This window comes from Rhinolophus hipposideros, assembly GCF_964194185.1.
Source record: "Rhinolophus hipposideros genome assembly, chromosome: 18".
In the NCBI taxonomy this organism is placed as follows: domain Eukaryota; kingdom Metazoa; phylum Chordata; class Mammalia; order Chiroptera; family Rhinolophidae; genus Rhinolophus; species Rhinolophus hipposideros.
Window position 1 is genome coordinate 30,773,641 of NC_138064.1, and position 26,957 is coordinate 30,800,597.

General features: G+C 38.0%; 1 protein-coding gene across 8 annotated transcripts in view; it reads right to left on the reverse strand.

Annotated features, from left to right (window-relative positions):
* Positions 1 to 26,957, reverse strand: part of DYNC1I1 (dynein cytoplasmic 1 intermediate chain 1) — a 289,426-nt gene that overhangs the window by 38,279 nt on the left and 224,190 nt on the right. For all 8 annotated transcript variants that reach the window (XM_081079542.1, XM_081079541.1, XM_081079540.1 and 5 more), the window contains 3 exons: positions 22,923 to 23,036; positions 20,291 to 20,424; positions 16,656 to 16,800 (listed from right to left, as the gene is read on the reverse strand). In XM_081079542.1, the coding sequence (XP_080935668.1) occupies positions 16,656 to 16,800; positions 20,291 to 20,424; positions 22,923 to 23,036 (393 nt within the window). The remainder of the gene's footprint in view (positions 1 to 16,655; positions 16,801 to 20,290; positions 20,425 to 22,922; positions 23,037 to 26,957) is intronic.

Here is a 26,957-nt window from a genome sequence, read left to right on the forward strand (position 1 = left end):
GATCTCTGAGGAGCTTTTCAACCTCATCTCTATTTTTGCTAATGGAATTTTTGCTATTCCATTTTTGCTGCAAATGTGGAGACCTTTATCCTGTTTCTCACACAAGCCAAGTCAAGCTTGCGCCTGCTTCACAGACTTGTTCCCTCCGCCTATAATACCCATTTCTCTCACCTTCTTAGAGCTACATTCTACTCATTATTCATGTCTACCTGGTTTCCCCTCTTTAGAGAGGACTGCCCTAATCATGTATCTAAAATACTCTCCCCAATGTCTTCTCACTCTCTACCCTTAACCCTGGTTCATTTGTTTTCTAACACCTATCACTATCTGAAATCTTTTATGTATAGTTGGTCCTCGTTATTCATGGATTCCAAATTTCCACATTCACCTACTCTCTCAAATTTATTTGGAACTCCAAAATCAGTATTTCAAACTCCTTCACAGACAAGTGCAGAGTAGAGAAAAATTTGAGTCACCTGACATGCACATTCCCAACTGAGGCTGAATAAGCTCTCTGCCTTCTCCTTTCAGCTCTCATACTGTAAACAAACGTCCTTTCTGTGGTCTACTGGGTGCCATGTTGTTTCCATTTTTTTGTGGTTTTCTTGTTGATTATTTCACTGTTTAAAATGGCCCCTAAGCATAGTGCAGAAGTGCTGTCTATGTTCCTTTGCACAAGAAGGCTGTGATGGGCTTTACTGAGAAGTATATGTGCTAGATAAGCCACCTTCAGGCATGAGCCGTTGGCTGCAATTCAGTGTTAATGAATCAACCATACACATTAAATAAGGTGTCTTTGAACAGAAACACACATCAAACAAGATCATGTATTGATTGGTTGATGAAAATGTGGTGACCAAAGGCTCTCAGGAACCTCATCCTGGATTTCCCCTAGAAGCAAAGGTTTGTTGTTTGCCAATTCACTGTGGCAACTTTATAGACCACAACTGCCATGAATAATGAGAATCAATTACTTTTTTTTTTTTTCCTTCCCAACCATCATGGGCATGCCGGTGAAGTCAGGGACTTCATCTACCTTTGTTACTATTAAATTCCCAGTGCCAGGACCGCAGTAAACCCTTAATAGTTATATATTAAATGAATAAGTACAGCGACTGTATACCTTATCCTCTGTCTATATGTTACATTTAAATTATAGTATAATGAAAATAATTTAAGGTAATGTTGGAGGATGATAAAAATGTGTTTCCTTTAAAGATGTTCCATTCTTTACTCAAGTTTGAGTAAAGACATGTATACTATGCACTCATTCATAGTAGGGACCATGTCTCAATTCTTTTCTTTTCTTTTCAGCATGAGGTTAAAAACACATTAGGTTATTAAATGTTGGATTAATAAATGAAAAATTGATCAAATGTAGTATTTTAATTAGAAGCATAGTGAAGACAATACTTGCCTTTACTTAGTAGCAGACTCAATTAAATTTGCACTGTTACCAAGAGAATGAAAAGACAAGCCACAAACAGGGAGAAAATATTTGCAAAAGACACATCTGATACAGGACTGTTATCCAAACTATACAAAGAACTCTTAAAGCTCAACAATAAAAAACAACAACATGATTTAAAAATGGGCCAAACACTTCCACAGACAACTCATCAAAGAGATATAGATGAAAAATAAGCATATGAAAAGTTGTTCAACATCATATGTCATCAGGGAAATGCAAATTAAAACAACAATGAGATGCCACTATAAATTGATTAGAATGGCCAAAATCCAGACCACTGACAACATCAAATGCTGGCAAGGGTGTGGAGCAAAAGGAACTCTCATACATTGCTGGTGGGAATGCAAAATGGAACAGCTGCTTTGGAAGACAGTCTGGTGGGTTCTTACAAAACTAAACGTACTCTTACCATATGATCCAGCAATCATACTCATTAGTGTTTACCCAAAGGAGTTGAAAATTTATGTCCACACAAACACCTTCACACAGATGTTTATAGCAGCTTTATTCATAATTGTCAAAACTTGGAAGCAACCAAGATCCTTCAGTAGGTTAATGGATAAATAAACTGTGGGACATCCAGACAAGAGGATGATTATTCAGTGATTAGAAGAAATAAGCTATCAAGCCGTGAAAACAAAAAACAAAAAACACGAAGTCACCTTAAATGAATATTACTAAGTGAAAGAAGGCAATCTGAAAAGGGTATATACTACAGGATTCCAACTATATGACATTCTGAAAAAGGCAAAATGATGGAGACAATAAAAAGCTCAGTGCTTGCCAAGGTTTGGGAGGGTATGGATGAATAGGCAGAGCACAGATAAGTTTTAGGGCAGAGAAAATATTCTAAGTGATATTATAAAGATGGGTATATGTTATTATACATTTGTCCAAACTCGTAAAATGTCAACACTAAGAGTAAACCTTAATCTAAACTATAAACTTTGAGTGATTGTGAAAAAAATTTACACTGTTGTATTATTTCATGTTTTTCAACCATAACATGTAGGTCAATAGGTAAACATTTGTGTGTATGCAATTGACTCGACAGAAGGGGGAAAAGATCAGTGGAGTAGAAAAAAGGTGGTAAATGGGGACTGCAGCTGTCAGAAATATCTGTCAAGAATGAACAGAGGTGTCTTTGCAGGTCTATGGGTATTTCAGTCACTGGGTACCTAAATGAGGATTGAAATAAATCGACAAAAAATATAAAACTTCAGAGTTTATCTTATCACTAATCAGCAATAGAATTGCTAGTGGCTTAATTTAATTTATATGTAATTGCTCAATAAGCCTGTATTATATATTAACAATTATTACTCTGATCAAAAACTGTGGGGAACACAGAATAGGTGTGAAATATGGCCACTGATCTCAAGAAGCTCATAGCTTAGTGGAAAGAAGGAAAGAATTAATGAATAAATACTATAAAAGGCATGTACATTATATTCAAGTGCTGCATTTTTGGTGTTAAAATTATTACAAGAATAGTTTTAAGACAACAGAGCAAAGCATTATTAAACCCATGAATGTAAGTCATTCCAGCCTATGAGTCCACTACTAAATGGCAGACAGTTCAAAATATTAAAACCATTGATTTTTAACACAAGGATTTCTAACTTACTCAATCATAATAAAGGTGAGGTGAAAAAAATATAGGACTAAAAGGCTATCTAAATCACTCCTCTCTAGACATTGTTTTTCTTTTCTGTAAAATTAGGGAATTAAATAGGAGATCTATCTGTAAAGTACTCCTCAGGTCTGATTTCTATGACTTAAACCAGATTTTCTTGTTGCCCTTCTTTCTTGTTTCCCACACATGGACTTTGATTCTAAAAAGGACATAAAGACTGTTTATAAAAAAATAAGTAGTATATTTATTTAATCACATTTCCCTGCGGTGCTGGCAGCGTCCCTGCCTTCATGGAAAGCTCTTTCCAAGGCTTTCCGAGCCCTGTCACGCCTTCGTCTCTAAATACTATTTCTGGATACTTAATTCTTCTTTCCTTTCAGTCTTTTTCTCTCTCCTTTCTCTCTAGATAGATTCAAGTTCATTAATCATTTCTTTCCTTATCAATCTTGCTTTTATTTGTTTGACATTATTATTACTGGAAATGCAAATTGGAAAGATATTATTTAGAACTAGTGGGACTAAAGTTCAGACATGTGTCCAAAAGGGTGGAAAACCATGAAATGCAGGTTGAGGTGTTTGAAATGATTAGGAAAGCAAGCAGAGCAGTGTCAGTCAGAGTTTCCAGAAGTAGGGTCCAAGGAATACTGTTCTCTCAGTATGCTTGGGTCAAAATGATCCCCACGTAAGTTTGGGGATCTCTGCATGCCGTATATCCAGTCTGTTTCTGGAAAAGAAGTTAAAAAGGCCTCCTGGCTAAAGATTCTTGCTCGCTTTAACCCATTCTGTATTGCTTTTAAGTCACAGAACTCGTTCTCCTACCTTTAAAAAATGCCTGTGAAGATTCCACAGAAGACAAACACTGTTCTATGTTGTAGTATACGGAGATGGCATGATGAAAGGTATATTTTAGGGACATTAAGAAAATTATGTGGGAAGAATGAGCATGGGGAGACACCAACCTCAGAGAAATTGGTAATAATTTTGCCACAAACTTGTTAACAAAGTCATGGTCATTCTCTGCTCTTAAGGAACTATTTTTCCAAACATTTTCTTGGGGGTTGGGTATTCTTAGAGAACAGCATGACCCTTCTAATTTAATATAGGCCTGGATTAACACAAGATACTGTAAAAAGAAGAAACAAGATCACACAACATACATGCACACAGACGTAAAGACACACACCCTTCATTTTGATGGTCCATGGATTGCTATATTAAAGAAATGGTCTTAATAGCAAAAGAACAGCACAACTCAGCTCATTTCCTGAACTTTGTTAAAGGAGGGCGATTGAGGGAGAGAAAAATCAAACCAATCAGGCATAAGTTAAGTTCCATAGGTAAGTGGAAGCCAAGAGTCTCAAGCAAAACCTTCTGGATTGGTGACTCATTACACTTCTTAACATAGCTGGGCCTGGCAGAGTGGTAAAGGGGAAATCTGGTTTAAAAGTTAACTTTTTAATCATTAAGAGAAGTCCTAAGTGAGAAGGAAACTGACAACTTACAAGAGACTTCTTCTAACTTTTGACTTGGGCTTAGTTCAGGCCAATGAAGCAGGGGACAGGAGAGAAAACTATTTAACTCTACCGCCAAATCCACAACATTCCTCTCTAGAAACTTCCACAGAGCTGGTGAACTTCCAGTAGTAAACACTGAGGTCTGTTTCCCCAGAATTTATGGGAGGGCCCGTTACTCTACTAGGAAAAATGAGAGTTTTCATACATTAATTATAGTTATTTTTCCTCTACAAAATTCTTACTTATTCTTTATAAAGTATTAGAAGACTGAGAACAATCTCCCAATTTTTATTGTCTCAAGTTGATAAAACAGTGATTTGTCCTAATGGGCAAATGCTACTCATTCTATATTGTGTGTTATATTGACAAACTAACATATATTAGACACGGGATAAAGATGAACAAAGAAAGATCCTACTCTGAAAAAAAGGTGTGTAAATACATACTAAAGAATCAAACAAGTTAAAGAAATTGTGAAAGTAATTGATTTTAGAATATACTAAGAAAAAAGCCTTACATGTGCTTTCTTAAATTTAAGACAAATGAGAGTTTCTCCATCTTCTTGTCTGGCCACATTTTAATCTCCTTTGCGAAGTCAGAACTTGGATGGGAGGGGTGGGACACATGTGAAAAGACTAATGGGATTCTGGGTGAGGATTAGAAATACTAATGACAGAAGTTTGTTGGAACAAAGAAGAAGAAGGAAAGATATTTATATATTTTGGCTCAAAAATTTAAAAACAATTATAAGCTGGCAAAAATAGAAGTCCAGTTGAACATACATTGGAGAGAAACAAGGAAACCTAAAGCTAACAGAAAGGTCAAATGAGACAATTCTGCAACAATCCATTCGAGATGGGGCCACAGGGCAGTGTATTTACAAAAATATCCTTGGAATTATATGACCTCACTGGTACAAGGCCAGTCACATGGAAGTATTCAGTTAAATGTAGCTCCTATTATCATCATCGACATTGTAGTCTTAACGATCATGATTGGGATTCTTCATCTGCACGTTAAAGTAGTGAATTGGGAAGGAAGTCTCATGAAGGGTTGCAAAAGTAAAGCCTAAACACGATGCTACCAGTGAATGTAGTACAGTTGTGAAAGTATTCATCAATAATCCAATCAACTAATGTTCAGCTAGGACACATCTCTGGGATGTCTGGAGGTGGAACACAAGTATTCCTGGGAATCTGATGAAGCAGTTATCAGATGTAGAACGTTATGCTAACTGCGCTTCAGAACCCTGAGGGGAATGTAAGAGGTCTTTAGTGCCCAGTCTCACTCTGTATGACATCACACAAGAGGTGGCAAGGAGGAGCCACTTTATCATAAGCCATGGCCCTTGTCATTTTCAGAAGAAAATGCTACGCTACACTCCATCGCATAGCATCACAGACTGCCTTTCACCCTCTGGTCCCTTTTTGCCTCCAGAGCTATCCTTTCATTATTCCCTTCTAGTCACCTTGTACCCACTGCTGCAGCTCAACCCAATCAGTTTAATAGCCAAATAACAACAATAGCAACAATAATATTTAATAATAATAATAATGGTGTTGCTACCTCTTTCATTGTACTTACTATGTGCCTGGCACTGTTCTAAGAGATTTACATATACCGGGGGGGTCAAAAAAATGTATACACATGACTTGTATTCATCTTTCATTATCAGTATATATTGAGTATTAGAATTTTAATAAGTATTTTTGCTTTCTTAAAATGTGTATACATTTTTTTGAACTCTCTTTATTAACTCATTTATTTTTCACACGTACCCTAGGAGATAGGTAGTATTTTAATCCCCATTGTTTAGATGAATAAACTACAGCACAGAGAGGTTAAGTAACTTTGCTAAAGTCACACAGCTAGAGTATCAACTACCTCATGCTTTTGTTTTTTGAGTATTTTGTCCCTTTTGCTTGAGTGCCTTCCCTTTCTCCTTTAACCTAACTAACTCTTTTATATCTTAGCTTGGATGTCATATACGTTGAGAAACTTCTTTAGAACACTTCTGTCTCCATCCTCACTGCACTGCTTTAGATCAAGTTAGGAATTTCTCTTATAAACTATGGTTTAGAGAAGAGTCAAGTCCCCCCTTTTCTGGAGGGAACCACATCCCACAGGAGACAGTTTCCCAGGGATATCTTTAAAAAGAGCATTCATGAATGTAACTGGGCTACATTGTGCTATGAGGCGATTGTCAGGCCTGTTGGGGAACCTCTTCCCTTGTGCAGGTGGACAAACACTTACCTTCGCGAGTGGAAGGGGTGGCTAAGGACACACACTCATGTTGCCCAGCTCTTTAGATAATTCTCATAAATTAATGGAATTCTGCTCATCTACTTTGTAAGAAAAATATTCAGGAGGCCACTCTAGTCCTGGATGGTTGCCTTAGATATTTTTTCCAAAATTATAGTTTCTTACATATTTCCTAATAGAATATTACAAGCTCAACCTCAGTTTTCTAATCATTATATTTCTAAATTATGGCTACAAATTTTACTGCTCAAAACCACTAACTAAATATTTGCTACAGTATTTTGTTAACGTACATCTTTTAAAAACCCATGGATTATTTATTCATGTGTTAAGTCAATGATTTACTCAGTGCCTACCAAGTGCCAAGACTATGCGAGGTACTGCGAGGCAGACAAAATAACACGGGCCTACTCTCCAGGAGCTCACGGCCTTATGGGGAAAGGGTGGACATGCCACAGATGCTAAGTGTGATTCAGCGGGTAAAAGACAAAAGTATTTTTATTATTACATTATCTAACATATAGCCATATTTAACATTTATTTCAACACATAATCATTTTTAATGAATACATTTTAAATATTTCTCCTTAGAAATTTTCCCATTTCTCTTACTTATAAAAAAACCTCAAATTATATTCTTTTCTAGCAGCGAAGGGGGAAAAACATCAGCTAAGATAGCTATCTTATATTTTAACCCCGGTAGAGGAAGCAAAACTGAAATAAGTTAATACTTATTATTTATTTTCACAGCAGTTGCTTAAAAATGGAAGATTATCTTTCTAATTTGTGCAAAGCCAATATATCCTTCAGTCAGACAATTGTGCTATCAGATTCACAGTTTTGTTAAAAGATTAGAGGACTGAGACGTATGTTAACTGCTAGGAAAGATTATACAACATCAAGATACATTTGGAGTGATTTCCATCAATCAAGTGTGAGTCCCGAAAGGTTCTTGGGTGATAGCACCCTAGGGCACTGTCCACGCTCTACACCAAATACTGACACATAGGTTAAGTCAGGCCATATACCTGACCAGTCAGCATAAAGGAATGGAATTTTCGGGCCCCAGAATTCCAGGGCAGAAAGGATTGGGAGGGTTTTATCAATATGAGCAGAAGAAACACAAGTTCTTTGATGTCTAAAGGAAGGGGCTGGGCTGGCAAATACACAAACAGTATCAAGAACCTTAATTAATCCTTGTGAAGCTGTATTAGGACCAAAATAAATATTAAACCAATGTTTAATTGGAATCCACTGAAACTTTCCAAACTGGATGCAATGATAAAAAGCCCAAAGACTCATAACTTGTCTAGCCACTAAGCTAAACTACAGTACAGGGAAAAAAAAAATATCCCAGACCTCAGCAAACAGAAAAGCTGAGTGGAATAATGAATGTTTTCATCCAGCCAAGAGTTCATACTTTATTTCGAAGCATCAACTCCAGCATTTCTTGATGGATGGGAAATTAAATGTGCTAAGATATAATAAAAGGTAAGAGCTAGTACTCAATAGAATTTATTCAGGCAACATACTTAAAAATTTTTTTAAAGGGTCATAAAGGATGGACTTTTAAGTATACAGCTTTTTACTGTTCTCTTAACAATAGCTTCACTGACATATTTTTTAAAGGCTGTTCCAAACGACTAATCAACATTATTGAAACAGCAAAGTCATGAAATGAAAACGGCAAAATGACCTTGGAACAGGCAAGAAGGAGGTCAGGGCAACTTTTGAAGAAGCAGGTTTCATGGTGATCACAGGGAGAAAGATAGCGTGTACGAGTTTAAACTGCAGTTTGGTGGGAAAAGGCAGAAGACAAACAGGATGGAAAAGGGACAACAAGGTCAAAGGCGGGCGCTGTGTTTGGTTTTGTTTTCAGTAAGTTGGAGGGATGGGGAAGTTGGGCATACAGAGAAGAGAGATGATGCTTTTAATGTGGGGATTCACGTGGGAAGATCCCCCATGAGAGGCTTCCAAGTGGGTAGGTAGAAGCCCTACACGGTCTATCTTCCATGCCCTTCCCCCACACCCCAATTAGCTCACAGCGGATTGTTCTACTATTCATTTGGACTCTCCCGTTATATTGCCTATTGCTAACCAACCGTAACAATACCATTTTCTACATATGGTTATATTTTTACTCTTTATCCACTGAGTCAAGGGTTATATAGTTTATTTCCTTTACTTTCCTTGCACGGAGTTAAAATAAAATATGTTGATAATTAAGTGGTGAACAAAGCTTCTCTCACTATCAAAAAATGATTACTTGATAAAAAGTATGACTTTAATTATATTGCCCTAAGTTTCTCAAAAAAAAAAAAAAGAATCTGCGCCTATCACTAGTATGCAATTACTTACTTTCTCTTATTAACTAAACTAATGAAACCAGAAAGAATCATTTTAAAATTCTATAATACTACATTTCAAGGTTCCATATTACTATTAGGTAAGTTAATTTTCCACCTATAATCAGTATGGCTATTTGTCATTCCAGAACCAAATCACTCTTTGGGGACCACTTAGAAGCTCAAACTTCCAAAAATATGCATTATTATGTTCTTCCTTTAGCCTTTCTGAATTCAAAAATTACACCTGTTTAATCTTCATGGAAAATATAAATAAAACCATGTACAAAGTTAATGGAAATACTAAGTTTTCAAGTCACAAAGAGAATTTGGCAATCACTTTACGTATGTAAAGTGAATGGATATGGACTTTATTATGGGCTTCAGGATTAGATTCATTTTGCTCAGTCTGCTAATTCCAGCGTAACATTCTCCCCTGGAATACAGATTTTATTTTCTAATATTTTAGCTTTATGTTAGAAATGAGAATTTTGGGTCAGTAGAATGTACAAAATGTCTATCTGTGTTGACAAATTTTCCTTTAAACTTTTTTTTTGTTATCTTTTTAAACTGTACTTATTTTTATGCACAAAGTATCAAATTGGAGCCATTTTTAAAATTTGACTTCTGACGAGTTCAGTCTTATTTCTTAGCATCAACTCTTTCTACAATTGGAAGGATTCTTCCTTATGTTATTTAATTTGCAATCTACTATGGTTCGAATGTTTGGGTCCTCCCCAAATTCTTATGTTGAAATCCTAATCCCAAAAGATGATGGTATGATCAGGAGGTGCCTTTGGGAAGTGATTGGGTCATGAGAGTAGAGCCTTCATGAATGGGATTAGTGTTTTATAAAAGGCAATCTACAAAGATCCCTAGCACCTTCCATGATGTGAGGACACAGGGAGAAGGACCCTCTTCCCCCCATGAATCAGGAAGAGGGCCCTTATCAGAACGTGACCATGCTGGCATTTTGAATTTGGGCTTCTCAGCCTTCAGAACTTTGAGAAGTAATTTTCTGTAGTTTATAAGCCACCCAGTCTGTGGAATGTTGTTATAACAGCCCGAACAGACTAAGACATAATCCTAAGGGTGAGGGTATCACCAACTTAATTATCCAGTATGGCACCATCACAATAATCTTCATCTTTGTTTAAACAAATGACTCCGAGTTACCTAATGAGTTTAAAATAAAGATTACAAAGGTAACTGTTATTGTCAGAAGGGTCTGAAAAATAATTACTCCTCTCACTTTTTTCTCTGCTCTACACCTATCTGAAAATTCTCGTTGTCAACAAGACTGAAAAAAACCAATAGCCTGGATTCCCACTATTTCCAAAACAATTATCTATATTTTCACTTTGCCCTTTTGTTAAGCTAACAAAGGTTTTTTTCAGTCATAGCCTTGCAAAAGTGATTAAAAATTTTAAGAGATGTTGTTACTATTTCCTTTAAATTTTATGCATGTTCAGATTAAGAAGAGGAGAAAGACTCTGACCAATGTTGTCAAGAGTATTAAGTGAACCACTGTTCCAGCATATTACCACAAAAGATCACGATAAATTTAGGATTTCAGATATATTCACAGTACAAACTCCTGGCCAGAACAAGTAGGGTATTAATTACATCAGGAAACCTGGTTTGGGGTTGGGACATTGGATTTCATTCTCCTGTCTGCACCCTGAACTAGCTCACCAGTTCCTGAACACAACCCTGAAAAGAAGGGATAAACCTCTCAAAATAACCAAACTGCCCCAGTACCTCTGTAGGATGGGGAATTTGAAATAATACTCCATGTTGGTTTACAGCGTGGCTCTTCAAATTTTAGCAGCATCACGTGGAGGGCCTGTTAAAACACAGATCGCTGGGCCCTGCCCCCAGAGTTTTTGATGCAGAAGGTCTGGAATGCGGTCCTGATTAATTTGCATTTCTAATTAGTCCTGGGCATTGCTTCCCATGATGAGAACCCTTTATTTAGAATTGTAGAGAAGTGGTGTATCTCCCACACCCGCCATAGCACTTGTAGACTTTCTCTAGTCAGTTGGAGACAGGTTGTGGATAGCTTTGAATGCCAGATTCAGGAGGTTTCTGAAGACGTAAGAGATTGAACGGTGGCAATTTTGCCCAATTCTTAATGTGCTTATAAAAATTAACTTAGCCATCACCTATGAAATGCATCTTTGATATTAAGCCTCTGGTGGTCCTCAAGTCTGTGATGTTCAGACATCCTCTGGAGTCAGGGCCGTGTCCCACCTCTTGCAGGAACCGATCTAAACCTTTCTCCTCTCCTTAGTACACACATCCCAGTTCCCGTCACCATTAGCAGGTAAGCATGCCTCTGACTTCGCTGAGAAAAGAGGGGACTGCTCCCATTCTCCGCCTCCCCCTACACTTCCACTTAGCTCAACCTATCCATCAGTCTTGTTTGCAGTCTTAGCGGTGTCCTGCCTTTTCTCCCCACCCCAGCCTCACATGGGTACCCGATATCACCTTTCTCAACTTTTCAAACCACTCTCTATCAATCTACACGTTTCCTTGGATCCTTCTCTTCAGACCACCAACATACTTAAGTCTCAAAAAGTAGAATAACCAAATCCTTGGCCCAGCTTAACTGGCTAGCTAGCCACCACGCTATCTCCTTCAGTTCACAGTCGAATGTCTGAAAGACTAGTCGATATTTTCTGTGTCTGCTGTCATCCCTCCTCACTCTGCAATGACCTGCAATCTGTCCCCACTACTCTACCGAATTGCTCTCACTGAGGTCAATGCCACCCTCCTCTTGCCCTTTCGATTTGTGGATTCCTTCTCATCCTACAGCAGCAGCAGCACTAAGGTTGCACCCTGTCCTCTTCAATGCACATTCTACTCATGATGTTCTCTCTTTGAGTAAATGACTAACTATATGTTGATCACTGTCATGACTACCTTTTTAATTCCACTAGTGTCCCTGAGCTCCAGTATTTTCAATTAGGAATGTCCAGGCACCTCAATTGGAGCACGCCCCAGACTACTATTTTTCTACCCCCAACCCTAGCCTGTTGCTCGGCCTCTATTTCCTGTTTCGGTTACTGGCACTGCCAGTCTTTCACTCACATGTGTAAAGCAGAAATATCAGAATCTTCATTGACTCTCCTCCCAAATCAAGTCAGTTGGTCACTACATCTGCTTGATTTTCTCTCAGAACTGTGTTTTCCATAAGCTCACCATCCATCCGTGCCACTGCCAAAATTCTGGCTCTCCCCTGGATGATCAAACGAACCTTAGCACTGGATTTCTTATCTCTAGGCTTAGCGTGTTGGCGTGGAAAGGAACATGGGCTTTGGGGTCACAGAAATCTGTCTGTGTTCCCAAACCTAGTTCCCCACTTTTCCCTGAGCATATCAGCTACAGATGTGTGACCACATACTCACAATTTTTTTTTTAAATCACTGGGAATTATTTCAGTTGTGAAATACTACCTTCAAACATCCCACTTTCTAACAATAATCTCTTATTTTACTAATTAATTAATTCTCATACTCCATTACTTCCTTCATACCTGTTCTTTGATATGATAGGAGCTTCTAATCCCTTGTTCCCTTTACTTTCTCCTGTCTGTTTTCATTTCCTAACTGGCCCAGCTTAGAATCCTGAGTCTCCAATACCAAACACTGTCTTGTCCATATCTCCATGTCCCATGTTCTGTTGTCCTTCCATCACATTCTGATAAAGCCTGGCCCAGGATCCATGTGACCGCCCCCCTCACCCATGTCCGGATTTGTGCTGCTAAACTCTCTTGGAGGATGTTAGCCCTGAAGCTGATCTCCACTAAAACATTCTGATCTCCAGCCCAGCTGGGGCCTCCACATTGCCCATAGTCTTTGTTTCCATAATCAGCCCTTCCTCTTCTCTTCTGTGACCAGGTGAAACTTGCTCTCTTAAGTCCCTCTACTTCCCACTCATCCAAATATTTCACCTCCATTCATTGAGAAAACAGAATCATATAAAAGCCCTCTCTGCTTCCATTCACCAAACCTACACACTTACATATATTTGCCCTCATCCTTTCTTTCTTTACAACAGAAGAGATGTCGCTGCCCAAATTTAAAATCCATGCCCCTGCCTATGCTGTGCAACCCATTCACGCCAACATTTTCAGGGCCCTGACTCTGCCTTACACTTAGAAATTTTCTACTCTTTTTCTTTAATGGCTCTTCCACAACACCACCAGAGTCTCTACAACCGAAAGAGAGAGAGAGAGAGAGAGAGAGAGAGAGAGAGAGAGAGAGAGAGAGAGAGAGAGAGATAATCTCTCTTTCCACCTCCCAAATTTCTCTCCTTACAGCAAAATTTCTCAATTTTTCTTCAGTGCTTCCTTGCTTTCCACTCACTCCTTAACCCACTGTAATTTAGATTCCATCCTCAACACCCTTCAGTGAGACTGTACTTGCTATGCGCACCAGTGGCTTCGAGTTATGTTTGTTAGGTTCAATTTTGTTTTTATATGTGGTGTCCACCTCCATTTCGTTTCTCTTGAAAAAAATGTTGGTTTGCAGAAATGAGATCAATTGACTTATAAATTTCCCCGCAGGCTGATTCCGTCCCTGTGGTATTATTCAACATTCAGCATCTGTATCTCCTATTGCCTCTAAATCCAGAGATCTGCTAAAGTGATAAGATTCAGGTTTGATTTGGAGGTGCAGCCTGCCTCAAAGGTAATATTGTGTACTTGTGAGGGGTGTTTTAATTTTATGAGTTATCAGTAATTATCATTGCCTAAAGCACTAGGGGTTGCAAAATGGTGATATTCAAAACCTATCATTTCTTCTTCCTATATTAGCTGGAGTATTTATATAAACTTCCCCTGATCAACTAATTAATAACCATAAAGTACAAATCATACTGAAAATACAGAATAAATGTTTTATTCTTTCAGAATAAATGATTAATTGATTCTTTCCTTTACTCAACGGTTTCCCAAATAATGAGTTGGTCTCCCTAGTATTCTCCAAAGACGACTAATGAGTTATTATTTTCTCTTTTCAGTATCATTCTAACTCATGAATCTGTTGTCCTTATTGGTATTCTTTGGCCAGCAGAAGCTTATTCAACTTAGTTTCCAAGTCCTTTGACAAGAAATTTGTACTGTTTGGTAGCTTCCTTATGTTCTATTATGACAAAATACTCCAAGCTCCTTTTGTTCATTTCCTGCTCCAGATCTAGAATCACCGATTTCTTCCAGGATCTTCGGTTGCTTTTAGTGAATCTGCTATTTAGAAAGCACAATCTGGACACCAGGAATGTTACTGCTACTGAGTTGGTCATTGTTTCTAGACTGCTTTTGTAGATAGAGCTATGAAGATGTATTCCTTTAGATTCAAAGGTAACACACATCATGAATTCTTACTGACACTTCCAACTCAAGTTCAGGATTACTACAGAGTTTTACCTAACTTTGTGCATTTGTATCCCCATTCAACCCAGCTGATAGTATCAATTTTCAAAGATACCAACAGTCATTTACCTCATGACAGAAGCCTATCAGAGTTACAGTAATAATACAACTACATGCAATATGAGTATTGAAAGGAGTTAAAAATTGTTTGTACTCCTCTTTATGCTTAAAATATATCCCTTTTGGAATGTATGGTCAAAATACAGGGTTTTAAAAGTCACGTAGAATTGCTCCATACTGTAAGGTTTTGTCTCCAATGTGAACCACACTAAAGTTGACTCATTTCATGTTACTTTAATTTTTTTTTTTTTTAGGAACCAATTTTAAAATTTAGTTCATTTTTTTATTCATTTTTATATTACATAAAATAGTTACATGGTTCCCAAACCAAATGTACAAAATGTAGTCGTAGAAGCATGGCTATCATCTTTGTTTCTTTCAGCCTCTTGCCTCCCTATAAGTAATAATTTGTGTGTGGTTTATCGTTCCAATTTTTAGAACTGTATAAATATAGATTTAAACAATCATATCATACTATTTGTACTTTTCTCCACCTTGCTTTTCTCATTAAAAAACATATGCTAGAGACCAGTTTATAATAGTACATACTATAAAGTCTTCTTCATTTCTTCCTATACTTGAATAGTATTTCCTCATGTGTAGGTACCATACTTTCAATTTATCCAGTGCCCTATTGATGGACTTTTGAGATATTTCTAGCCTTTTGCTATTCAAAGTAGTCTTTCCTCCACATGCAGCTTTTTCTTGTTTTTGATAGTACATCTTTGGCATAAATTCCTAGAAGCAGGAATTGCTCTGTCAATGAGCAAATATGCATGTATTTGATTTCGATATTGCCAAATTCCCTTTCGTAGTGTTTATCACTGTGCATTTCCAGCAGTAATGTATGAGAATGGTTGATTTCTTTCAGCTTCATCACAGCGTATATTGTCAAACTTCTGGATTTTTGTCAATCTGATAGTTGAAAATAGGTTTCTCAACTTGGTTTCAGTTTGAATTGCTAAGTGAGGTTGCTCTTTACACAGGTAAGAGCCAGTTCTGTCCTCTTGACACAATCCCTCTCAATTAACACCCATGAAGCCACACACACACACACACACACACACACACACACACATGCACACACACACACATTTTTCTCCTAGTTCTTGGGTTGTTACAGTTCCATTTCTGCTGTTTATTTCCCAAATATTCCTCTTTCTCTGATTTGTGTCCTAGCATTTCTTTTAAAATCCATTTCTTAGACTACAGTAATCATTGCTATTCTGACTTCTACTAAGTGCATACCTGCAGCCCAGAGCTCTCCCTCTGCTTCTGTCCCAAATATCAAACTGCCAATGAAGACTGTGAAGAGTCACCTAACATTTAACCTGTGCAACCCTGTTCCATGACATGCCCTTCCTCTAGTGTTCTCCAGTTCAGTGAATACTACCACAAATCTGCCGTGCCACAGTCATAAAAAAAAGGTTTCTCCCTGACGACTTCCTCTCTCACCTTCCTTGAATCAAATCAATGACCAATTTTTATGGCTTTCTCTTAAATGGTTTCCAAATCCATGTACTTCTCTCTATCCATGTACTTCTGTCTAAGCCACTCTCATCCTTCCCCTGCAGTTACTGCACCTTCCTTCTAGGTGGTCTTTCCTTTTCTTGCTCCCAAACGTAGTCAGAATTACTTTTGAAAACACACATAATATAGGACCATTTACTAGCTTAAAAACCTCCAAATCTCAAAAAACACGTATCATTATCATTATTAGAGTTGTTTGATTTTTTTCAACTTATCCATTTTTAAATAAAATGGACCAGGAAAGAGAGCCTTAACTAGCTCAGAGGCAGATCAGGCTCACCAGCAAGTTCTAGTGCCAGGTAACCTGGAAGAGACTTGAGACTCCCTACAACTACCTCCGGGGAACAAAAATTGTCCTCTTTGCCTAGGTATTACCTGAGAATTTCAGTCAAGGTATTCTTACCTTTGTGGTCCATAGTTTGACGGTCCAGTCAAATGATGACGTGACAAACAGGTGTGAAAAGTCGACTGGGCCCACTGCCATGTGACAGTTAATTCCTGTCACTGGCCCTTGGTGACCTTCAAAGACCTCACCGATACCGGCTTTGCTGCATGAAGACCACACATAAGCAGAGTTTCAGTGACCTTTGCGAAGCTGTGAACTCTTTAAAAAAAAGCAAACTTGTCTCTGCATGATTACTTCTCCAAAATTTAGAACACCACCATACACAACCAAAAATGAAACCACTTTCACAGTTATCTTGAGAGAAATAAAATGCTAGAATATTTTGGGTAATTAAAAAACAATATGGGGTAATATAATCTTTTTAATATTCAGATTTAATATCAAATTTCATCATTTAATCCTTTTTCAGGAGTTCCTCAAATCCTATCATCATTCATGCAGCTAACTTTGATAGGAAAACCATATACTTAGATCTCAGAAGCTTTCGTACATATTATCAGACTATTCCATTGTTGTGATGACATTTTGTACATGTTCCATTTTAACTTCTTTTACAGAACCTATTGGCTATAAACCTCTATACATTCTTATATACATTCATTTATTCTTTCAGGGAAATTTCTTCAATTAGGATGGCATACCTGAAAATGTAATACTTTGTGGAAACCCTTGCCACCATAAAATAATATGCATAATATAAGTGTAATATGGAGAACATGATGTCTTTACTGAAAGCAAAGAGAAATTAACGAATCTACTAAATGTAAATTTTAGGAGGGCTGGTGCCTTGTTTTCTTGTTGTCAAGAATTTAGCATATATAGTAAGTGCTCAATAAATATTTGTTGAAAGAAACAGCAAAGGAAAAGAGACAAACATGCCTTTTTTTGTAACAGAAGCATGTTTGAGAAACAGTGATACACATTTTAAACATTATCCACAGACATATGTGACTTATTTAACTGAGTTGGGATTATTTCCAGTCCCCACCCCCATCACACAATAATCTGCATGCAATCATAACCCAATTAGAAAACGTAGCAAAATGCTATATGTAAAAAAAAAAATCCATGTGTATGAGGTGATAAATATGACAAATACATAGGGATTGTGGAATCTGAATATTATTAATATGTCACTATGAGTAAAAATGTACTCAGTTATTAAAACATTTGGGCTTCTGGAGTACTAATAAATGGCAATGTGCTGAGCAAAACTTGAAATCACGAGCAAAGCTCTGCAGCATGTATTCTGTGTAACAGGCACTCAGAAATTATGCCCAGTGAAACTGCTAACAGCAGTTCCACACGTGATCCTTTAAATTTGTTCTAATGAACACGAGGAACTGATCTTTGAAGTAGCCCCTGGTGAGATTCCAACTTGCTCTTAACAGTATCCTGAAAGAGTTTATAGGGTGCAAAATGAGGACTTTGTTTAATTTATGGAAGTAGATTTGCACCTTCTCCACATTAGGTGAAAAATAGAAATCCCCTGCCTCTCCCCCATATCCCTATATGACCCATTAAAAATTACTACAAAGTGAAATGTCTGGTACTTTACAACTTTACTGAGATCTATATTTTATATTTCAGATGTATAGACCAATGTAAAGGCATAACAAAGAGCGCTGTAAAAAGATTCATGACGTGTACCACAGATACCCTTCTTTTTTGAACCACAGTGCGTATTCTGATTGTGCTTAAAAAGGACAAAAGCCACAGAACAAAAATATTCATCATGTAAAAGGTTATCCACAATACAGAAACAAACAAATAAATCTGAAAGTTATCAATGAACATGTTCTGCCATCTTCACAGATAATTAAGGTGCTGGATTAAGTCAATTAAACCTATGCCCTGATGACTGTAATCAAAGTATAGATAAAGCTGTGACTCCATGTTGGGCCGACTGCACTCCATGCCTTCTCACGCCACTTGTGACATTCTACCTGTACTGCAGGTATTTGTGTGTTTACCTTTCCCACCATTATTAGTTTCCTGAAGCTGGGAGCCAGATATCAATGATGCTTGCATGCCTAACAGCATCTAGCAATGCCCTTTGTCAAAGGAGGTGTGTAGTGAATGAATGAGGTTTGCATGAGTAGGTTTGCATGAATGAACACCTTTATCAGATCTTTTTGTGCTTTGATAAGACATTTAATGCATAGTTTTAGCCAGTTTTTATGAAGTAGGACCACTGGGCATGGAACTATGAGGCATATTTTCCTAGTCACCTTTAAATCATGCGATCAGGGAAAGTATTGCTTGTTCCTATGCACAGCTCATATTGTGTGAATGAAAGCTACATAGCTGGGCCATGGGTACTTATTAATTCTACAAATCACAAAGACATAGGAGTATGATCTTGGAACAATTTGTGGTTCCTGGTAATATCTAAATAGCCTAGGATGAGTACAAAAGATGAAAAATCAATTTAATTAGAACTATTATACTAAAGAGAAATTAAGCCCCAAGGTGAAAAGAGCAAACCTTCCAAAAGATGCGAGGCTGCTCATTAAGTCTTACACGTCATTTTACAATCTAATCCAAATTATTGGATCTTACTTTATCCCGATGGTTTTCTAGGGGCACTTACCAATCTGTCAGTTAAGCCAAGTTTCTTATCACCTGGAAACTTCACAGTGACTTGTGTATTTCCTACTATTCCAGCCTGTCTGACTGGGAGAAAGGGCCCTGGGCATTTCTCTATATTATTTGGATATTTTTTATTTCCCACATAGATTATATTTTTAATTCCTCATTTGTAATATGCCAGGCATCAGGCAGGAAATCAATGATAAAATGGAAATAGTTTAGTAAGAGAAAAATGGTAGATAAATGAGTAGTCGAAACAACGTTATTAATGCTTGTAGAAGCATATATAAAAATATATAAAATAGAAAACCTATGACAGCCTTAGTTCTATCCCATTTATTCTACTTTAATTTTCTCCATGGTATGTATCATCATAAACCATATATTTACTTATTTACTAGTTTGTTGTCTTTCACCCTCAACCAGAATATGGACTCCAGGTCTATTTTGGTCCTGCTATATCCTTATGATGTGATGGTACTGGCACATGGTATGTTTTTAGTAAATATTCCTTGAAAGAATGAATGAATAAAGGAATGAAAATTCTATGGAAACATACAGGAGGGAATGGTTTTCTTTGACCAACAGAGCACGGAGAGGCTTCAATGTGGAATGATCTCTGGACTGGCACTTGAAAGATAAGGAATTAGCCAGGCCAAGAAGAGAGACATGCCAGACCAGGAGGGAGAAATCGAATGTGCAAACTCATGGTGGGATAAACGATACTTGGGGACTATTCCCTGCTGGGTGTGTGGCTGGAGCCTGACGGAAGGCTGAGGCTGGAAGGAGGCAGGGAGTCCAGGTCCTTATATGATGTGCTAAGAAGCTGGGACTTTTTTTCTCAAGGCAGTGTGAACCCTCAAAGGGTTACAAGTGGCCAAGGACCAGAGCAGACGGATACTATAAGACTGAAGACTTGAGGTGGTGCTTTGCATTTCTTCAGAAATGCCTTTCTCAGAATGCAAGGTGGTTATAATTCAGAATGCGATAACAGACTTTAGGGAATGAAGAACACGTCATTGGTAAGAAAACAAAACTACCTTCCATGACGACAGGCCGTATAGACTGTACCCTCTTCACTGCCAACCACGAAGTTATTGACGTCTCCCGTCGGGAAAGCCATTCCAGTAACAGCCACGGGCTTGGACTTATTGTACACCAACTCCATGCTCTCCTACCAAAACACGGGTGGTTACATTCCCTCTGTCAACTCCTTGCCATGCCAAAGATAGCACGGAAAAATCATTTGGCTAAATCGTCTGTTTGCTTTTCACACAGCGTTACAAAAGACCCCGGCTGTGCCAGAAACCATGCTTTACTGCCCCTGACATTCATGCTTCTGTGCCTCTCTGGTTTCAAGCCGGCTGGATTTCATCAGCGTGTGCTGCTGCTTCTAAAGTCAGGCAGAGATGACAGGTGAGAATTGTGAAACTAATGGTGCAGAAACTAAAGATAATACTGTAATGGTTACACTTGTCAGCCCCAGGCTTTAATAAAACACACAATACCCTTGTATTTACAAACATTTTCAAAATCAATTGTTCGTGAGAATACACACGTATTAATATCAGATGTACTAAGCACATTTGTCAAAGCAGGAGTGTATGTCCTCCGTGAACTAAGACCAGAAAGTTGTCATTTAGGTCATAAAATGCAGATTTCAATAGGCACTAGATTTCACGAAGGGCAGCCATAGGGCGTATAGGCTATAAGGCCTGCAAAGAATGGTGTTTAAATAAGTCTTTAAAATAGTAAGTGAGATTACTTATTTTACCTAAAATGATTTTCAAAATCAGGAATTAAAGTGTATTCTAAAGGACATTCTACTGAATTAAGTTTAATGACAGTGAAGAGTAATTAAGTATAACTGACGTCTCTGCATATTTTTGGCTATTTACATTAAACAGCCTACTTGGTGTACCTGAAGTAATTTTAAAAAAATCATTCCAGGGGATCGTGTCATTATAGTCACTTGGGAATTTAGTCTTTTCTGTGTAAAACAGATTAGGTCATCTCAACCAAGGGGTCCATAAATCGGAAGCTCATGCTCAGAGTCTTGGTCGTGCAGTCCCGGTGGTCACGTGACATGCTAGCAGTATGTGAGACCCGCACGGAGTGAATGCATCAGTGAAGGGACGCTAGGACAATATAATAAAGAAAACTGGACCATCCAAGAGTTTGATCCATCGATAAAGATTCACAGCAGGAAGACACTGTCTCTTGGTCGCCCACTTGGGACAGAGAGGGACCAGGGCAACTGCTAAATACTCCCACGTCTGCCCGCCATCCACAGTCATGCCATGAAACTTGCAATCTGTGTACACAAACAGCAATCTGCAGGCATGCTAAAACTAATAAAAACGGTTTTGTAGCCCCTTTGTGGCTTATTTTAACCTAAACAAATACACATTTAATCAGCAAAATGGGCAACTCAAAATTCTTAAGTAGAGGGTTCACTCTGTTATCTGCAATCTTCATGCTTTTGAAAGAAAACACCATATTGCTGAGAATTTTAAAACAAAGCCATAAAATACTCACACACAACTCCCGAAATGCATAATGTTAAAGATCAGCAAAAATAGAGGAACTTAAACTGTAAGGAGCTTATTAGCTGTCTTCTCCCCCGACTAAAATTATAAGGAGAACTTTTTTAGTCTTAGCATTATCTACATATGTACATTGTGGAGACTTATAGGAGATTCTCTATGGTTTCCACATTTCCTTGTGTATCTTGAAACTTCAATGTCTTCTAAAATTGTAAGAGAAACATTCTTGGGCCGTTATTCCAGGGAAGGGAATAGGAATGTTAAAAAGGAGACTTGTCTCTCAGATAGCCTTTACAATTTTCTGGATGCTTCCTCACATTTTTGTCAAAGACTATATAGCGATAAACTGTGTTTTTAGTTGGAAGACAGTGAAGTACTTTTTGTCTCACAAAGAAATGTGAAAAATAGTGTATACACCTGTGTGTTTGTGTGTGTAGGTATGTGTCTTCCGGTGTCTGTATACATACTTATATTCTGAAAGTTACATTCACATGCTTCCTCCCACTGGTCTCTTGCACTTCTGCTCCTTTGTTTGGTTCCCATTACTGTAATCAGCACTGGCTTGGAAACTTAGGAACTTTTTCATTTTTGACTTCTCATTTGTTGAGCAAGGAATGGCAGGAGCCATACTAACACACATTCCAGAGGAAAAAAGAGATGGTTTGACAATCTCTTCATACACACAGGCAGTCGTCTAGGCTACGGATACGAGCAAGGGCTTAGGTTTCTATTTTGCTGGGATACCTCTTCTCCAAGGCAAGTACCCATCAGGGATGGCTCTGTGGAGCTCCCACCTCGTTTGCATCTGTTGAACAATGCTGTAGGGTAAGTACAATTCATACCACAGGCAACTTCCATAATTACTATGCTTTAAGATGGATTATTTCATTTTCACTTGAAACTGACCCTAGGATTAATGTATTACAATAATTACATGATTTGTGGTAAAGGAAATGGGTTTTGGCTTCAAGAGGAGACTGCTGAAAGCAAGCCCCACTCTTTCAAGTGCATCCATGGGTTTTAGTTCCTATAGGATGTGAGGGTTTGGCTTTTGGGAACTCTATTCCATTAGGCAGGTATCTCTTTTAACCAGGATGCTCTTCTGTGTAGGGGAAAACAAACCCACCTGTGGAGTTGAGAGCATGTCCAGGCTCCAGGAACACATTTTACCATCAGTAGAGACAGTGATGAGGTTATGGGCATTCTGGGTCCCAACAACATTTACACAGTACACGGGATGCTGCAAAAACATAAACATAGAGGAGCAGACACTGATCCAGGAGGAAATACTTACATTTGAGTGTTAAACACATCACTCCAAAACAAGGATTAAAGAGTGACATAATCCTACAATAAACAAGCCTCGGGTCATTTGCCACTTTTGATTTGAACCTGATTTCTTTGTAAAAGCTCTGGCAGCAACGCCTATTAGTGGAAATACAGAGCCTCACCTTGCTCAGTCAGGTGCTGTGCAATGGAGCTGAAGGAAGTTAGAGCAAATAAAGACTGACGAGCAGAAGCAGTGCAGGGAGATGAAGCTGGATTATTTGAATGAGTCTCACTGCCTAGTTTGGCTTATAAACTTGCCATGAGGGATGAAAAAAGCCAGTCTTCAAAAGGGTAGAACTATTGACTTTTGGAAGGAAAAAGTGTTACTAAATCTGGAGTTGAAGGCATTATGGTCACGTTGCCAAACATTTGTTAACATTCTTTATAAAAAATGGTTAATATTCATCAGCCTCTTTAATTTGAGGGAGAGATGTTGGTGGTGGAAATTATTGGCACAATGCACCTAGTGAGATAAAATTAGGCTCTTTTATGTTACTGCAAAATCTAGGATAATGATAGATTTATTTTTGAAAATATCATTTGGGGTAGTATGGAGGCTTCGACTTGGCCAGGGCCTTGAGAAAGGTCATTTATACATCCCAGGAATTGTAAGCAAGATGCTCTTTCTGTCATAACTCTAGTAGTTTATCCCACTCTGTAAATGGTAGGCTAAAATCATTTGCAGCTGCACATTAAATACTAAGTGGAAGGTTAGCATAAGCAGAACCTAGCAGTAATTTGGGTTAGATTTCAGGCAGCTTAGCCATCAGTGGCCAAACCACAACTTAGTTGATGCTTCTCCGTGCAAATAGCTGACAGTCTAAGTCTTACTCTTGATGAGTTACTGTCCATAATACCTAGCCACAATGACAATGAAACAATCTTTAATATTGGAAAGTTGATATTATATAAAGGATGGTTCCCAAACTATTATTATCATATAAACTCCTGGTCAGAAAGAACCATAATAATCATCTAGGGCAGCTGTTCATTTGCCTCTACCAAGAGGTGGTCCAAACTCTGATTATCAAACACCTTCCTTAAGGGTAGCCAGTTTTAGCACTAATTCCTGGGGCGTTCTTCCTTCCACCAATGGGGATAAAGAAAGCTCAAGGAGGTACTTTAAGTGCAGTGCCCTCTGGGATCATACAAATCAAGCCAAAACAATATTTAGACTGTTGTTGTATTAACCCTCCTTCCCCCAGTCTTGTCTTACTCAGACTAACCATCACCAATTCCTTCAACTGTTCCTTGAATATCTGGTTTTCAATTCCTTCCCCATCCTGGACTCTCTCTTTCGAATATGCTACGATTTGTCTGAGTTCTTTTTAACACTGAAGTTCTGAGAATATAACATAACTATCTACCTCTGTATTTTTTTAATTAATTTATTTATTTTTCAGTTACAGTTGACATTCGATATTATTTTATATTAATTTCAGGTGTGCAGCATTATGGTTAGACATTTAAATAATTTATGCAGTGATTCCCCCTAGTTACTCTAGCATCCACCTGGCACTATACATAGTTGTTGCAACATTATTGACTATATTCTCTATGCTGTGCTTTACATCCCCGTAACTGTTCTGTAACTACCGATTTGTATTTCTTAACCCCTTCACTTTTTTCACCCAGCTCCCAACCTCCTTCCCCTCTGGCAACCATCAGTTTGTTCTCTGTATATGAGTCTGTTTCTGCTTTGTTTGTTCATTTTTTTTTTGTTCTTTAGATACCACATTCAAGTGAGATCATATGGTATTTGTCTTTCTCAGTCTGACTTATTTCACTTGCTTAATGCTCTCTAGGTCCATCCATGCTGTTGCAAATTGTAGGATTTCATTCTTTTTATGGCCTAGTAATATTCCATTGTGTGTGTATATAGATATATATGTCTCTATATACATATACATATATATGTCTACATGTAGACATATATATGTCTATATATATTACATCTTCATTATCCAATTATCTATTGATAGGTTGCTTCCATATCTTGGCTATTGTAAATCTATCTACCTGCATTCTGACCAAGAGAATCTAGAAATCCAGGGAGAGTTGAATTGTCACTTCTCGTGAGATAAAAATATCTCTGTATTAATGCATTCTACGTTTGCTTTTTTGACAATCGCATCACCTCTTTTACCCATGCTGATGGACAATCAACTAAGTCCTTATGTCTTTTTCACACCATGTTCCTACAGAAACTTTCAAATGAATTAGCCTTAGTGGGTCTGGACATCAGAGATCTGAAACTAAATGTTATCCTGATCAGGTCTCTAAACATCAAGAGGACTAACTGGTGATGGGACAGTGGACAACGTTTTTTCCCTAGTCTCTGGGGTATGTGGGACCTGTGGCAGTGTGCACACTTAAGCATTCAAAGCTCTGCAAGAAAATCAAGTGGAAGAATGGATGAAACAAATGCTCAACTAAAAACAGCAGACTCAACCAGAACTGAAGAATGGGAAAGCAAGGTCCAAACATTGTTATGGACCTGAAATCTACCCAGTATTTTCCAGCAAGAGTTGAGTGGAATTTCTTTGTTAACCATTGAGCATCCACACAAATCACCAAGACTTGAATGGATGGGAGTCCTACGGGTGAGGATAGCAGGGAAAGAAGGCATCTAAAAGAATGCGTAGAGCCAAATGCCTAGAGAAGGAATGTGTGTGGTAGCCCTTCCCTGGCTTTAATCAGTACTACTGGCCTGTGTTTTCATGAGTAATAAAACTCAATTTAAAAGGAAAGAGAGAGATGTAAAGAAACCAGAACAGAAGCGGACACGTGGGCATGCCTATTCATACACAGACACAGACATACACAACTCTACTTAATGGAAAGAAAAAAGAGATAGTACAGCTCATTTTTCCAGTGCAGATGCCAGATTGTTTTTATTTATTTTAGGAATAAACTCACTGTGTGGCAGAAGGGTTTTGCTTTAATTATAATTTCCTGTTGTCCCAAATGCATATGTGTGGTGGGTGTGAAAGGAAATTAGTTAGCAATCTGTGGTGGACCTCTTTTCCCTTAACCACTTTTGATCCCGCTACCAATCAACAAGGCATTAGTAAGTTGAAAGACAGTCACAAATTTGACCGTGCTCTACTTTAACTGTGGATTCAACAAAACCCAGCAAGAGAAAAAAAATTGTTTCATTTTCTAACAGAAATAATGTCACTCTGTTTGATAATAATCGTATTTTAGTTGTGATGATCACATCCTAAAATATTTGAAAAAGGAAAATGCACTCTTTGGAAGAGCTTATGGATTTCAATTCTCCCCAAAAGCTTCTTGCTAAATATTCTAACATTTGGATCTGTAATTTTTTGAAATTTCAGAAGGTATGCTCACAAACACACCAGATACATACATAGAGCCAAGAAGTGGTTTCACGCTACTTCAGCAAACACCTGCACCAAACCGATCTTCTGGGTCACAATTTTCTGTTATTAGTTTGAAGAAATGGGGTAGGCATGAGCAATTTTCCAAGATTCCCAAGAACTAGTTTTACCTGTATGGGTCTTAGGCCCAAGTCAATCAGAATTAAGGCTGACTTGGTATTTGTCATTTCCCATTGTCAGTTTTATAAGAGTGGAAGTATTTTCCTCTTCATGGTCTAACTACAACAGCTAGCAGCCCCTTTTTAAAGCTAGAGTGGTTCTGAGGCCAGGAGATGAAACAAATGAGGCATCTACATTAAGGAAATTGAAACAATAGTAGAGCTCTTTCTTGGGCATAATTTGGGCATTTCAGAGAAAGAACATCCGTTGCTCTGAATGTCAAGGTAGCAAGGATTGATGGAGACATGCTTGTCTTCTCATTCCTCCTA